Source organism: Rhododendron vialii, chromosome 5a (genome assembly GCF_030253575.1).
Source record: "Rhododendron vialii isolate Sample 1 chromosome 5a, ASM3025357v1".
NCBI lineage: Eukaryota > Viridiplantae > Streptophyta > Magnoliopsida > Ericales > Ericaceae > Rhododendron > Rhododendron vialii.
Window position 1 is genome coordinate 14468482 of NC_080561.1, and position 16679 is coordinate 14485160.

Genomic DNA, 16679 nt, shown 5'->3' on the forward strand with positions numbered 1-16679 from the left:
TAATGAGTGGAGAGAGATAGAGAGAAAAATTTATTGAAAACTGTGTCGAGAGTAAAAGTTACTCTCAAAATGGTGAACCAAGCGGGGTGATTATCATTGGCCATTTTTTATGGGGAATAAAAAGTTATGGTTTCTTTGGTGGGAGAAGAGTGAATGTTTTGGGCATGGACACAAATGTCCCACCACTTCCCTGTGTCATTCCTCTTCCCCAAACCATGCAAGGACCCAAATCATTGAAAAACTGTACACATAAATACTTTTTTTTTTAATCATTTTTTGTTCAGTCAGTACTATAAATAACAATTGCAACCAGTCTTTTTTCTCGACAAAGGGAATATTTAATTAATCCTTGTGAGTTATTACACTAAAGGTAGTCGCGATTAGGTACTTATTGGTAGCTGAACAATTTGATTTCCGCTCAAATGATAAAAAAATAGCAACAACAAAAAAAAAAATTTAACGGTTCGAATCATAAAAATAATATTTCAATAATTTTCATTTAAAAGACTACAAATAATTGAATTAAGTCTTTATTCATTTTGACAAAAATAGAAAGTTCCTATGTTTAATTCTTCTTTTCGTGTTGTTACGGAGAATATGCCTATCACATATACTAGTGAATTCTAATTGCATATTGCCACCCCCTTAGCAAATTCATGCCGCTGGTCATTTGGGAGCCTTTTTTAACCTAGCATGAATATAAATGGGGGCAAATATTTGACTATTAGGGATGGCAACCATTCGGTTTTTTCAAATTTGAAACAAAAATCATAACCGCGGTCAACTTGCCAATTGGTATAAGGATTTTCATCAATTTTTTTAAATTTCTATATGGATTTTGAATCAAAAAAACTAAGAGCTGGGACAATCCGATTCGCCCCTACTTATCCAAAAGTAATACTTACCGATATCCACTGGAGCTGATTTTTTACAGGGCCCCATAAAATAATATTCAAAAATTTATGGATATTTTTTTAGATTTTTTCGGGATCCAAATGGGGCCAAACGCGTTTGTCCCTGTGGACTGTCCCTGTTCGTAGCTGGACTGATTTTGAATAGTGTGGGAATGAAACAAAGAAAAATCAAAAGGGAATGAGGAGTTTAATGTTTGATAGGTCATGTGTGTTGGTGAGTAAATTCTAGACACAAAATATTGAAGCAAGGGTATTTTTGTCTAGCACGTAAAAGTTAATCTCATTCAAATGTTATAATTGATGGCACTATTCCGGCTTCGTTCAATTGTCGAGAATGTTACATAGGAAATTACAAAATTAAATGGTAAAAGTTAGAATTCACATACTAAAATTAATTAAAGAAACGAATGCCTTATTCACTTTACTTTTTGGAAAACATTTTTCAAATATTCCTTTTACTTTCAATCATTTCTCTCTCAATCTTTCTCCATTTATTATCTCTACTACTTCAAAAAAAAAAAATTCAAAATCCAATACAAACAAAACAAATTCATTAGAATAAGGAAACATACCCTTGCATCACAAAATAAAACAATGACTTGTTGCAGTTTCCCTTTGCAAATCAAGGTTGATATATAAAAACCCCACCCCCAGGCCCCCAAAACCTATATATCATTATATCCCCAACACGCCTTGTATCTATACCCCTCCCCTCCTTCTCTGCAATTTCTAGGGCTGGGTTTCTTTTGCCGCTTTTCTTCGATTGCAAAAGGTGACATTCTCTCTCTCTCTCTCTCTCTCTCTCTCTCTCTATAGTTGTGATCTGACCGAGATGCACCTGGAAAACCTACCGGTTGCAATCTGGCCCAGTATAGCAGAATACCGGCCGAATTTCCGGTACCATTATCTTGTCCGGTATTGTCGAAAATTGCCGGTACGGACTAGTAAAGGCTGATATTGTAGCGTCCGAGTACCGTTTTCTTTTCAAACCGGTACGTACCGGCCGTATTCACAACCTTGATCTCTGCTTCCAGTGAAATCCCTGTCCCAAATAAAATAAAATTCAAAAATTTCTTTTTTCTAAAATACTATTTAACAAAAAAAAAAAAAACAATCTTTCTTTTTCTATACCAACTTTTTCAAAAAAATAAAATAAAAATCCAAAAACTGTTTTCAAGGATGTTTGTCTTAAAAAAACAGTGCTTTTTTTTTATAGATATAAACTTTTTTCAAAAACCGTTTTTGTTTTTAGAAAACCGTTCTTTATCCCATAAGGAATCCCATGTTAATCAATACATAAAAATTACTAGGTACAATTCGGGATGAAATTATTACCCAGACTAAATATTTCGGACTATTAAATATTAATCCCTGAATTGGTAATCCCGTTGCTTATCTATCTTTGTTCCTTGTGCCAATATTGCTTTATGGATTCTGCAGAAAGCACTCGATTTTTTCACAATCCATCGACATGGCAAAGAAGGTTAGGGCGAATGTGGATGAGCTGCCAAAAGACGTGTTGATGAACATCTTGTCGAGGATTCCGGTGAAATCCCTCCTCCGATTCAAATCCGTCTCCAAATTCTGGTACTCTCTCATTCAAGACCCTAGCTTCATCTCTCTCCACCACAACCTCGCACAACAGTACGACTGCATCCTCTTTCAACTCGCCTATAAATACAAATGTTGGATGTATTTATTCCCCGACAAAACTTCAATTGAAGAAGTAGATATATCTTTCACCAGGTCGCTCCTTAAGAAATACTGTCACGGTGGCTCTTGTAACGGCCTCATTTGTCTCTTCAATAAGTCCACTATCGTCATATGCAACCCTGCATTGAGAGAATTCAGGCTACTCCCCCAACCCCCTTATAGAACATTTCATACTACCTATTTAGGGTTTGCTTTTGTTCCCACAATCAATGATTATGTTGTGGTTAGACTTGCCACTCGCCGTGGATCTGACATTAAACCTATCGAGCATAAAGTTCACATCTATATTATGCGTAACGATACATGGAAGCAAATTATTGCTACGGTGCCCAACTACTTCATCAACCCTTGTCCTTCCCCTTGCACATCATTGGATGGGGTTTTCTACTGGTTATGTGATGATTCTTCTACTGGTCTCAAGATCAAGGTCAAGGTAATTGGTGCCTTAAACACCATTGAAGAATCGTTCGAACGGATATCTTTGCCTGTCAGCATTTGCAATGGATTTTATCTATGTCTTCTGTATGATTCACTCGCCCTTGTTGGGTCAAAGGATTGCGCATGCTTTGACATATGGTTGATGGACAAATACAAAGTTGAGGAGTGTTGGACTAAAAAGTACACTTTTGGGCCCCTCTTAGGATGTGACATTGTATTTGGGTTTTGGCCAAATAACGAGATTCTTGTCAGCGGAGGCAACGATTGTTGGGAGTTTGTGTCATACAACTTTAGTACACATGACATGAAAAAATACAAACAGTTATGCGGTTGGCCGCAACCCTTGGAACTATCACAAGTTTTTCCGTATTCCGAGAGCTTAGTGTCTGTTAAGAGACGAGTTGATTTGCATGTCGCTAAAACAAGAAGGCGAAGGTGATAAGGAGTGCCAATCAGCTTTTGGAAGTTCTTCTTGATAGTCTTCTACTCAAGCATCATGGAACTAGAAAGCAATTTATTCTGGTTTGCATATTCGTTGAGAATTGTGAATGGGTCGAATTTCCAAGAGTTGGACAATTGAGATATATCCATTTTCAATTTTCTCGTCTTGACTTGGGTTTTCTTTATCGTTGGCTTCACAACTACTAGTCAACCTTGGTGGAACTTATCTTAGGAGGGAAATGCATTTGGTTAAACTTTCAATCATAAGATTTGGTTCTCTACTTAGACCCCCTCAATGTATTCTATCGTTTTGCTATTTTGGTTGTTATATAATAATTATCTTGTGCAAAGTGCTATTTTAGATCACGAAACGACACTCTCAAGTTGCGTAGTTCATATTTTTGGAAACTTATTACAGGCGTTACATGTGAATCTATTACCTAGTATCTCTGTTGTTGTGTACCAACCTATGTATTATCAGGAGTTGAGAAACAGGACATTCCTTGGAAAGGAGGAGCCTAAAGAGTTGCTTTTTGTTTATTGTATAAAGCTGGGACATGGGAACAGCAGCATCTAGCTTTGATCAAATTGTTGATTCTGTGGTTTTTTGGCATTGGTGATTAAAAGTTCGACCTTTTCATGCTATATGGCTCCTTGTGTTGCTTTTCTTTTATTTTCCATGGTTTTTTCTTACCATTTGCCTCGTATATAGGTTTTGTCCCCCTTTCTTTTTTTTTTTAAATTTGCTTATTAAAGTCATAGAGATTAGAAATATTTTCAAGTGGTTGCTCATTCCCCTTGTTTTGACTATGAGCAGCTGATGAAGTTATCTAAGTACATGTATTTTATAGTTTTGTTGGTTTGTGATTGTTTTGACTATGAGCAGCTGATGAAGTTATCTAAGTACATGTATTTTATAGTTTTGTTGGTTTGTGATTTGAAACTATATTATTGTAAAAAAAAAATGTGCAAGCATTGGGTATGCCAAGACTTCTATTTTAGAAGTCATAAAAAGTGCAAAATTCCCGAGTTGGATGTGAGTGTTCATGTGTGACATCAGAAATCCTTGGTTAACGTCTTGAGATTTGTAGAAGATAAAAGAAATAGAAAATATTGCTGAAACAGATTAATCATTTCCCTTCCTATGTCCGTGTCTTTTCTTTTCGCCCATAGACATCCCCTTACAAATTTAAGATCCGAGCCTTAATTCGTAAAGTTTAGGACATTTTTCTTGCTCACTTTCATGTTATATATTAATTCTGTGTGCTAGAATCATCGATTATGATTACTTTGCTCCAAAAAATGGTTTTTTACTTGCTTCCTTTTCTGCTCTATATACTCCATTGTATAATGAGATTGCATATCATGAGTTCAATTACTCTTTTGTTTGAAGTTATTGCGACGCACTTGTTGACTCTGTGATTTACGATTAAGCATAAGCATAATAATACTTCTGTGGAGTTGCTAAATTTTCTGGATTACCAAATCAGCAGTTGTTCCAAGTTGTATAATGGGCACGAGAGAGGTAAGTCAGTATACTGTTTTCATTAATGATTTTTTGGCATCATGTCATTTGTGATAGGATTCGATAAACATGATGTGTTTCCAAGTTGCTGGTGTTTCACACGCCACCATGCAAGTTTGACTCCCAGCACATGACCAGCTATTGTTGTGGTTCGATTACGCGACCTAAGGTGCCAAAAAGGTGCAACAAGAAATTGCCATTGCGCCAGAAGGCTTTTATGCTACTCAATTCAAATATATATATATATATATATATATATATATATACATACATACATACAGTTTCAATCAGGTAAGGGCGCCCTTACCTTGTTAAGGTAAGGACCTCCCATTTTCTGGTCGAATTTTGATGATCCGAACCGCTCAATGTCTTCAGAACGTGATTTTAAGGGTACTCGCGAGAAATCGGCAAAAAAAAATGATCGGGAAGGGCTTGATCCGAGCAGTTTTTGTTTGTTTTTTATCGAACGGTTCAAATAAAAACTGCTCGAATGAAGCCCTTCCCGGTCTTTTTTTTTGCTGATTTTTCACGGGTATCCTTAAAATCACGTTCTGAACACATTGAGCGGCTCGGATCATCGAAATTTGGTCGGAAAATGAGAAGCCCTTACCGTAATACGGTAAGTGCGCCCTTATTAGAAGTGGACTCATATATATATATATGTGTGTGTATGTATATAGTCCTCTTCTCCTAAGGACCACCTTAACTTAATAAAATAAGGACTTTCCTTTCCCGATAGAATTTCGTTGATCCAAGCCGCTTAATGTGTTCAGAACGTGATTTTAAGGGTACACGCGAGAAATCAACAAAAAAAAATGACTTGAAAGGCTTCATCCGAGCAGTTTTTGTTTGTTTTTTATCGAACGGTTCAAATAAAAACTGCTCGGATGAAGCCCTTCTCGGTCATTTTTTTTGCTGATTCCTCGCGGGCACTCTTAAAATCATGTTCTAAACACATTGAGCGGCTCGGATCATCGAAATTTGAACGGAAAATGGGAGAAATGGAGACCTCCTTATTTGAAAATGACTGTGTATGTATATGTGTGTGTGTGTGTGTGTGTGTGTATATATACATACATATCACAAATGAGGGGGGCCCCTTTTCGAACCCCGCCTAGGGCCTTGAAAATCTCAGGGCTGGGCCTAGAAGACCTGCATACCTTGTGGAGAACACCAAGTACAACCCCTTGCCACAATTGGTGCATCAATATTCAACCAAAACGGGGCACATTGAAAAGGACCCCTAGATATTCACAATACATAGACCGGGTAAGAACACCTCCTATAGTTTGCCTAGATTGGCCCAAGACTTGAAACAAAAATGGGTGCATCAAAAAGGACCCTTAGATATTCACATTGCATAGACCAAGTAACACCACATTCAGAAGCTTTCTTAGTGGCTACTGGCTACCAAGACTCAAAAACTGACACAAAAATCTGCTCCAGAAACTATTTAATTTGGATCTCTCAACTTTGCTCTCTAAGGCCGAGGTGGATGATTAAGGCCCTGGAAAAAAAAATATCGTTAGCCTTGAATGTGCTCTCCAAGTTTTAAAGAATAACATTCTTTATAAATGCATACCTGTAGTATACTAGGCCAACGTGATGAAGGTAATGCTGAAGGTAAATGTTTGACTAAGATTGCTGTCATGGGCAGCAAGAGTGATGAAGTTATTGGTGAAAATAATGTGATTGAAACCAGAGGTAATGTGATCGGAACCATACCCATTCCAATTCTCGATGAGGGAACAGTCGTGACACAATGGAAGAATCAATTGGCATGGTCGGAAATGAGAGCTTCATAAAGGTTGGCTTCCAACCTTTCACTGTTCTTTCTTCCCACATACTCATGTGGTAATTATCTTTTCTCTTGTTATGTCGGCTATAACATGATTACTACATAGAACGAGGTAAGGTAATATTAGTTCTCCGTGCCAGAAGAAGTATGAAACCAATAATGAAAATTGTTCACTGCTAGGCATTTGCCATGGGAAAGTTTGATGCTGCGACTTTTCTGCTTTTTAGTGAGACGTAACTAGAGCAAGGAAAATCTTGTTCTTCCTCCAGGTTGATTCAGCTGATAATCTTTTGTGTTTATGTTGTTTCTAGCTGAATGATAGAGCAACTAATGTGGCATTGGAAGTTGGAACCACAATAAACGACGCACGGAAACGTGATTTTGTAGACGTGTCAGATCACGGAGCAGAAGAATCAGAATTAACTGTTGCTGCTGCAAACAGGTATTTTGCTTAGGCCCTCTTACTATCCTTTCTCCCTTCTTTGCAAGTTGGATTTGAATTCTAAATGCTTAATCAGATAATGGAACGCGGTTGGCCCCAATTCCGCTAACAATTTTGCACTATAACTTGGGTTCTTTTGTCTAGTTTTTCATACTAACCCACAACTTCTTCCTCTCCATTTTCCCCTCTATTTTCCCCCTCCAATTTTTCCTTTGACCTGCCCTATATCATCTACAACTTATGAGTTAGTGTAAACAATTTGACAGACGACAAGTAGTCCATAACTTTTTGGTTAGCTGAAATGCCCCTTGGGAAATGTGCTGCCTCTTTTCTTTTGTTCAGAAACAGTGTTTGCATTTAAGCACAAAGGACTATACAAGTGCTCTTTACTACACATATAAGAGGATCTCTTTCTTTCAGCAATTGTCAATTATTCTGGTCTGTTATGTGAATAGTTCTTCATTTTTGGCTTTCTCTAGAGCCATATGCTTCACCAAGTCCTTGGCAGTTGTGTATAACAGAGTTTCTCTCTCTCGCGCGCGCGTGTGCATATTGTGGTCTCCGTCTGAACATTCTCATTTTGGTTGTATTTATTTTGTGAATGTTTATGTTAATCTTAACCATCCAATATTGCCTTCTATCGGATTTGTACTTCAACCTAGCTCATACCATCACATAATAAAATGAAAGGGCCTCTTTTGCAAGTTTTGCCATTTGTGACTAGGCAACTCAACGTTATGAAATATGTCACTCTGCAGCAATCTCCATGTGGAGGGATGTTTTCTGCAGAGTGCAGACTAAGAAGCATCTACATGGAAAGCTAGAATGGTTAATCTTCAAAAGGATTAGGGAAAAAAACATTAGTGACTTGTGAAGGATTTATGATCTGTCACAGCATCAGGTTCATTTATTTTACTTCTAAACAGGGAGGAGATCTCATCAACAGGATATTTCCTCTCCTCTGGTGCTTCGCTATTGCCTCATCCCTCTCAGGTATGGACATGACTTTTTCATTCTATGTTTTGGACGATAGGAAACTGTGACACGCTTGTCTAATATTCATTTAATTTGGAATAGGCATTCAAACTTTTGAATAAGCGAGTAGTAGGACCATATTTTGCCAGGTTACTCAAATTGTGGAATAGTCTAGTTTTGGGTTTTCCTGAATTTCTAGTGGGCAGAGGGAAAAAGCCAACTCCCTTGATGGGTAATTGATTTCATATCTAAAATTCAGAATTTCAAAGATTGAGCTAGCTGAAAATTTAGTTGGTGGTCTGTGTATAATATTGCAAAGCATCATATGGAGATGTAATCTCACCAAGCGAAAAGCGAAAATACCAAAGAATCCACAAGGGGGTTTTCTAAGCCTTTGCTTTTTTAAGGTGAACGTTCTAGCACATCAGGTATTATATATGAAGACCTTGTGAAGTTTGTGAAATTTTAACTTCAAATTCTGTCATAAAAGGATACTATATCTTAGGTAGTAATTCAGCAATAACAATGCCAGGCATTGACAGGTGGGGAGGATGCTTATTTTGTTCCTGGGAAGAATTGGTTGGGTGCAGCGGATGGAGTTGGTCAATGGTCACTAGAATGTAATCCCTTTTGTCTTGCACAATGTATGTCAATGTGCATGTTTGCATTTTATAACTTAGGGTGTCCTGGCCAGCTTATGTGGTAACTCTACTAAGCCCGAGGGACCACTAGTGCTCAACCTTCATTTTTGGTTTGTTGTTGTGGGTGGTATTACCGCAACCCATAGTCTCAATTTTGTACGTTTCACTATATAAGATTATCCATACACTCACAATTCACAAATATTCGAAAACAACTTTTTGCTAGATAGCCCCATAGGCAAATGGCCTGCTATCATTTGCCATGAATCGGTTTCTTCATTTTTTCTTCTCTTTATTTGCTCTTCTTCATAATATTCCTCAAAGAACGCAGCCTTATTGTATCTCTAAGTTGTGCGGGCACGTTTGGATCAGTCTAATATGTTCTGCATTTGTTACTCAGGAATTAATCCAGGAATTTATGCCCAAGAACTGATGGAGCACTGTCAAAAGATTGTCTCGAATTGCAACAGTATGCTACTACCTAAACCGGAGGAAGTTCTCAATCAAAGTGCTCTTGAAGCGAAGTCTCCTGGATCGTCAACAGTTTTGGTTGCTTACTTTGATGGTCGGGTAATTGTACCTATCTTAACACCTATGTTGGCAATGTAATTAATGTGAAACTAAGTATTGACATTGCTTTTGTAAAATTTATCCCTTTTTTACCTTAGTCAAGGTTGTGTTTGGATCTTGGATTGTGAAAGGAAAAGAAAAGGTAAAGGGATCACAAATCGAAGAGCCATTGTAGACTTTGTATAGGTGACGGTGCGTAAATCGTATTATTATCGTGTAATAACTTCAATTTTTTGTCCATTAGGAAGTGTAGCTTTCAGAACAAGCTTAATGTCTTTCTGCTCTTTATGGTGTTAGCTCAGAGTTTTGGATTGGTTATTTTGATCATATTGCATTGTCGTTGCAAGAAAAGTAATGAATCCATAAATAAAATTGTGGATGCAATTCCATAATTTGAAGGAATCTAATCTTAAACAGTCACTTGGGAGTTCAATGGAAGTAAGTGTTACAGAATTATAAATTCAAGCTGTTAGGCCACGAATAGACAGATTTCTATTGAAGTATGAAATACCCAAAACTCATAGACCGTCTAAAACGGATTTGTGGTGATACTTATAGCTTCTTCTAAGGCTGTCAATTAACTGACTGTTTAATTCCAATCAGGCTCTTCATGTGGCCGATAGTGGAGACTCGGGATTTATTGTAATCAGAAATGGTGCTGTTTATAAAAAGTCTTCTCGAAGGTCTTACGAGTTGAACTTCCCATATTCAAATAAAATGTGGAGACGATCCCTTGGAGCTTGTGGAGGTATGTTTTCCCTAGTTCTAATTATATGTCTGAGGATGCAAGTTAATTATTTGGAAAACGCTAGCTAAATTACTCGGGACTATACGATTTGATGTGGTATATGATTGATTAGAACTGAAAATGTTGTTTGACGCTACATTTCAGGACTATAGGATTGATTTGGATGAGGGTGATGTTATTGTTACTGCAACTGATGGCCTTTTTGACAATTTATATGACGAAGAAATAGCTTCAATCATCTCCAAGTCGCTGCCAGGCAATTTGAAACCTGAGGTGCTTCCCAAATCTTTTGTGCTCAAATTTATTAAGCTTGTCAAATGTTCATTAGATTATTTGGAAAACTATCAGATTTGGTTAACCAATTGTGCATACCGATGCTCTGGACTATCAATGAAGGAAGAATAGTAATGTGCACATAAATTGAATTGGGTCTCTAGGCCTGTCCTCTTTGATGCCATTTGGCTTTGATTTGGGGGCATGGTTCTGCAGCAAAACAGGTATAGGGGGCCACTATTTCAGTGGTATTCTGAGAGCAACCAATTTGTGCATATTGCCAAAGATTAGGTCTGTCTCCAATCCTCTCCCATCCATCCCCCAATGATTGGGGACTACATAGGTTCTTTTATTGTTGTTGTATCAGATTTGGTTAACCATAGACAATCAACCTAACACAAAGAATGGCAGTGGTTTAGCAAAAAGTGACCTGGCGATTCTTTTCTCTTTATATTTCTGATATATGATAAGGTCCAATGTTTTAAAGCACCTGGAGGTGATTCTTCTGGCAATGTGGAATCCTGTCAATAGATGGAAATAGTTACAGGCTTACAGCTTCCGTAGATTGGTCTCTTAGTGCTGTCAGAAGATAAAGAAGAGGGTAGGGAAACCGAAGAAGTTTTTTTAAGATTCTCCACTTCATTATCTCTTATGCGTTCCGGGACCTTTTCTTTACCTCGAGAAAACCCTCCCCAGTTTTGTGATCCTATTCGGCCTAAGTGCTTTTAGGTGTTTCTCTTCTGAGCTCTGCCTAGCAGTAACCCCATCTTGTAGACGATCACATTTGACTTGGTTTGTTTACAACCCTTCATTGTTTTTTTTTTTTTTTTGGGTAAGGTACAACCCTTCATTGTTATCTCATCCCATGTTTGATTAATGGGATTACTAATACCACATGCCCCTTAATATTCCACATTTGTGCTCCAATCAAGAAAAATATTCCATATTTGTTCATCTCATGTTTTGTAGGATTATTCGATGGATATGCAGTCCCTCTGGCAATTGTTACATATGATAGCAGGAGATCTGACCCCCTCGGATTTGTAATTTTTTTTGGTTTTTAGTTGTAAAATATGATAGCAGGAGATCTGACCCCCTCAGGTTTGTAATTTTTTTTGGTTTTTAGTTTAGTGTCTCTCATCACTTTTGTTTTTTGTGCTTTTGTTTCTTGGATCGTCAGGAAATAGCAGAAGTTCTGGCTGTGAGAGCACAAGAGGTGGGAAAATGAGAAACTGGTAGGAGTCCATTTGCAGATGCAGTACAAGCAGCTGGATATGTGGGATTTACTGGTGGCAAACTTGATGATGTTACCGTAATTGTGTCTTTGGTCCAGAAGTCCTCCCACTGAGTAACGACAATGGCTTTCTTCATCTTCTTGTTTCTTGTAAGTTGTAGTCTCTAAATGCTTTCAAATCATGTAATATAATTTTTTGCTTGATTCACAATATGGCAAGTTTTAACCAACATTTGTCTATACCTTTTTTCACACCCGATATGTTGAAGGATGTGTTGATGTGTGGATCAATTTAAACAAAATTATCGGGTTGAAGAAAAATAAAGTTCACTTATTCGTTTCGACAGAGTTTTGTTTTGTTTTTTTGTTTTTTTGTTTTCCTTTCCCTTTTTAATTGTTTACTTTTACCCGCCTATGATCTATTTTAAACACAGTTGATCTTATGATAAGTCAAAATTTTCTTTGGCACTGTTCTGGCTCGTGTTTGCTTCCCCTGTTTATGCATTCTTTCTGATATCCTACTTCCTAGAGTCCCCAAGTGTAAAATTTTGCATCCGTATATGAGGCGATAAATCTCACTCGGAGTCTTGGAGGGATGTCATTGGCGAACCAAATTTTTATTCTGGCGATGTCCTGATCGGTAAGGATAGACCATAGCTCTTTGTTACATATTCTTTTCTTTATTGTGTAATTCATTAAATAAAATTGTTGGGTCTTTTTTCGGTAATTGAAATACCGACATATTTTCAGTTAAAAAAAAATACTACCCGCATGCTTAATTTGATGGTGTTTATTAAGAGAATTTATTAGATTTTTAAAGAGCAACATAAAATATTTGAATTGAAGACATACATCATTTCATTATACAATTCAAAGACCAATTTCTTCTATATACAATACTTTATAAATATACATTAAACTTTATGCCTTTGTTTATGTGATTGGATTACGAATCTCTTCTGATTTTTGCCACTTTTGCAAGCAACACAAGGTTTTTTTTGCAAAAGATGATAGAAAAATAAGGTGAAAGTAAATAACCATTCTCTCAACTATCACTTTTTCTCGTAAACACCATTTCACATTTAAAAGCGCCCATGAAGACCTCCTAAACTACTAGAAACGAAAAAAATGTGAACTCCGTTAACGGAATTAAGGAAATGACCAAGATACCCTTTTCTATTATACACTTAAAAGGAAAATTTATAAAAAAAAATCCTGAAAATTATTTACCAACCGATCTGGGAGAGAGAGAGAGTGAGCAGCGCCCAGGTGGTGCACTCACCTCCAGTTCGACCCCTGTGATCTGATCGCGGGCAAAGACCTCTTCGACGACTCCGTGGCCGCCTTTCATCTCCCTCGCCTCCTCCGCAACCACCCCTTCTCCGCCCCCGACTCCGATCTCACCTACTGTTCCCGCTTCCTCCTCCACGACCCCTCCGACGCCATGACCCTCTCCGGCCTCCTCGTCCTCCCCCAGCCGAAGTCAAAGCCCGAGCATGAGCCCGGGCCCGAGCCCCGGAAGCTACGCCAAAATGGGGTTTCTGACGAGCAACCCATCGACTCCAAGCTTGCGTTGCCGGACCACGATAGCTGAAGCAGTTCTGAAATCCTCTGGCTTCGACGACCTCGACAGCCCTAAGCTCGAACGCAAAACCAACACTCCTAAATCTGCAAAATCTGCTGTGAAAAGCCCGAAACCGCTTATGGGTTCCAACCCATCTTGGTGATTTTAGAGATTTCTGAAATTGGGGTTAGGGTTTGATTTTGGAGATTTCTGAAATTGGTGATTTGTGGTTTGTGATAGTTGTGATTGTTGGAGACCGAGTGTGGGAGGGGGGGTTTGGTGGTGGCGATTGGTGCCTCGCTGTGGTGGCGACAATGGTGGAGGTGGTGAAGTCAGTGGTAGTGGATTGTAGATTGTGGTGGCGTCAATGGTGGACTGTGGATTATTAAAGGGCATTTTTGTCCAAAAAATGCCCAATTTGCTGACATGTAACCTCTCAGCAAATATTTCTGAGATGGGAGGGTGTTACTTGGGTAACGGGAATAGGTGAGGGGTCTTCATGGACGCTTTTAAATGTGGGGATGTTTTACGAGAAAAAGTAATAATCGAACAGATATTTATGTACTTTCACCAAAAAATAATAATAATTGTTTGATGCAAATTAATAAACGGGGGCAACTATTCGCAGCCCCATATTTTCTCGCTTAGCCTGTTAAAAATTTTCAATTATATTCGACAGTTAGTTACCGAAATTATACATTTTCAGCATACAATTACCGAAATATAATATTTTTTTTAACAGTTATTTATCGAAAATGTATGTTCAGCAGTTTTTTACTGAAGGTTGAACATATTTTCGACATGCAGTTACCGAAATATAATCTTGTTTTCAACAGCTATTTACTAAAATGTTATGTATAATTTTCAACAACTATTTATCGAAATATAGTGGACTAAAAAAGAAAATACAGGGTTACGAATAGTCGCCCCCTAAACTAATTAACTGACTCATGTTGCGAAAAATAAAGGGAAAAGACCATCATGCAAAACTGCAACAAACATCCTTCACCAAAAGCAATTCATTAAATAGTACTAGCACAAAAGGTTTTTTTCCCCACCGAAAGGGAAAATGATTCCCCGTTAAAAATGTGGGTCCCTTCACAAACACAGCCCTGGGATTGCCAGCTCATCCAATCGTGCCCTCCAGGCTATATCAATCCCACAATCCCGTTGTGGGACAGAGTCAAAATTTAGTTGCAGTGAAGTTAAATATATAAATACGTAAAAAGAATTCATGCTTAATAATTGGGAAAAAGTTTGATGAATGTTATGGCACTTTTTTTTTTAAAGAAAATCTCTCCACAACTATAGAAAATAAAAAATTTAAATGTCTACACAGTTCACCAAGACTTAAGTTTATCCTAATTAACAAATTGGGCACATTAAAAGATAATTGCAGTGCAAAAATAATAATCTTTCCACCATTCACTAGCAGTGGCTGGTGGTGCCCATTAATAAAATCGTATGAAATTAACATTGGCTATAATCAACGGTGTTTTGCAAATCTATTTTCAAAGTAGCCGCAACGTACTAGAAGATTGGAGTAGCACACAGGGACGGAATCAGGATTTTACCCTAGCAGTAGTGAAATGTATACTAAAAAATAAAAAAGATGCATTACAATATTAATAGTCATCGACTCTACAAAAAAATTAAAATAACATAACAAAAACTATAGTAAATGATATTTGTTATTTGCATATGGAGTACGAAAAAGGACTTAACTTTAATTTTTTAGGTTAAGTTGTTTTAGGGTTAAAGTGTGGAGTTTTTTTTTTCTCCTTAATTATGTCTCATCATTTATATTATTTCACTTTGGCCCATTGAATTTAGTTTTGAAATACTTTTTTGAATCTCCTTTCTTGAAAAAAATAGAAGATTTAGGACTAGTATATAACAAAAAATAAAGAAAAAAAATCTAACAGTGGCAATAATATATATGTTGGGAATAAATTTTTTTTCATATATAATAATTATAATTTTTAAAATTCTTATCGTTGCAGGTTCCGCAACTAAACTCTTCTAATTCCATCTTCGGCGGGATGGGTCTAAATAATCATTTCTCGAGCTGCAAAAGTTACACTACTAGTTGGCATAAGTCGCGGTCAAAAGTTCTTTAGTTCACGCTTTTCATTGATTGGTGTAGCATTCCAGCATGCAATTAGGCTTTTAAAGTATTGTTCTACCATCATAATTCAACTCTCCAACATTCTTTCGTTCACGCTTTGGGCCCTTCACAATCTCTCTCTCTCTCTCTCTCTCCATGAATACATGGAGTGTATCTAATTAAGGTCCCTCTCTCTCTCTCTCTCTCTCTCTCTCTCTCTCTCTCCATGAATACATGGAGTGTATCTAATTAAGGTCCTTCAAGCTCTCTCTCTCTCTCTCTCTCTCTCTCTCCATGAATACATGGAGTGTATCTAATTAAGGTCCCTCTCTCTCTCTCTCTCTCTCTCTCTCTCTCTCCATGAATACATGGAGTGTATCTAATTAAGGTCCTTCAAGCTCTCTCTCTCTCTCTCTCCATGAATACATGGAGGGTATCTAATTAAGGTCCTTCCAGTTGCACTTTCCATCCAATCCAAAAAGAAAAAAGGACTAGTGTTTGGTCACATGAAAAAAGGACTAGTGTAGTGTTTGACCTACACACAAAGCTGCAAAATTTGACCCCAAAAAAAAGCTGCAAAAACTTTTTCACATTGCGCATGTTTTGTGTAGCTAGTTCTAGCACATTTGGTTGGCCCCCCATGGGGTGCACTTGGGTGGAAGCTCAAATCATTTTGTGGAGTTATTTTTTGGGCCTACACTATATTCATACGTTATTTTTTTTACGGAGTCTGATGATAATGCAAAATTAATATATTCTCTGCAACAACTTAAAAGTTTACTCTCCGATGAAGAGTGGGAGTCATGAACGAAGGCATCTGATGCCGATTTTTCTATATTTTTCAAAACGAAAAAAGGTGTTATTAGGTAGCGTCTTCCGTTTCTACCTGCCCTCGATTGCAAGTCTGAAGTGAGAGTCCTCTTTCTTTCGGTTCTTCCCTCATGCACAGGGCAATAGAGAAGAAATGTATACATGCATGAGCTTAATTTGTAATATAGGTGAATAAATCCCCATATACAATATATTATAACAATTCATTTTTGTAAGCAATGAAAAAGATTATTTGCTAAACAGTTTTTTTCTAATAAAAATCCCTATTCTACTCTAACCTAAGTGGAAGGGAATCGTTTAACGGGGTTTCAAACCATCACCTCCCGCCGTTGCTCAATGCATTAGTTTTTTCACTATTCAAATCAAGTCATTCATTTCCTCTAGTTAAATGGACTACATGGTACTTTTAGTGAGACGAGTTGTCTTTTTGTCGTTAGGGTTATTTACAAAAAAAATATCCCAACA

The 16679-nt window shown here is 37.4% G+C and overlaps 2 protein-coding genes and 1 non-coding gene across 5 annotated transcripts; all 3 read left to right on the forward strand.

The window, feature by feature from the left end:
- The first annotated feature begins 2243 nt into the window (after window positions 1-2243).
- Window positions 2244-5293, forward strand: LOC131325296 (putative F-box protein At5g15670). Of its 3 annotated transcripts, none has more exons than XR_009199648.1 (2): window positions 2244-2501; window positions 4900-5293. XR_009199648.1 is itself a non-coding variant. In XM_058357487.1 (2 exons), exons 1-2 carry the CDS (start codon window positions 2386-2388, stop codon window positions 3502-3504), a joined length of 960 nt encoding a protein of 319 aa, XP_058213470.1. In that variant the 5' UTR covers window positions 2300-2385; the 3' UTR covers window positions 3505-4029. The 3 variants fall into 3 exon arrangements, 2 of the variants coding, with proteins under 2 accessions (XP_058213470.1, XP_058213469.1); XM_058357487.1 differs by lacking the exon at window positions 4900-5293 and adding an exon at window positions 2661-4029 and having other exon boundaries at window positions 2300-2501; XM_058357486.1 differs by lacking the exon at window positions 4900-5293 and adding an exon at window positions 2661-4029 and having other exon boundaries at window positions 2301-2558.
- Window positions 5294-6111: 818 nt separating this feature from the next.
- Window positions 6112-11923, forward strand: LOC131325297 (probable protein phosphatase 2C BIPP2C1). Its single transcript, XM_058357489.1, is given in 9 exon segments — window positions 6112-6838; window positions 7141-7271; window positions 8198-8264; window positions 8779-8866; window positions 9288-9457; window positions 10061-10165; window positions 10167-10205; window positions 10350-10478; window positions 11659-11923. Coding segments are annotated over 9 exon segments (942 nt in total). The 5' UTR covers window positions 6112-6793; the 3' UTR covers window positions 11827-11923.
- On the forward strand, window positions 10594-10701 carry LOC131328132 (small nucleolar RNA snoR100). The gene has a single exon (XR_009200412.1). It is a non-coding gene; the product is annotated as a small nucleolar RNA snoR100 (small nucleolar RNA).
- Window positions 11924-16679: the final 4756 nt, after the last annotated feature.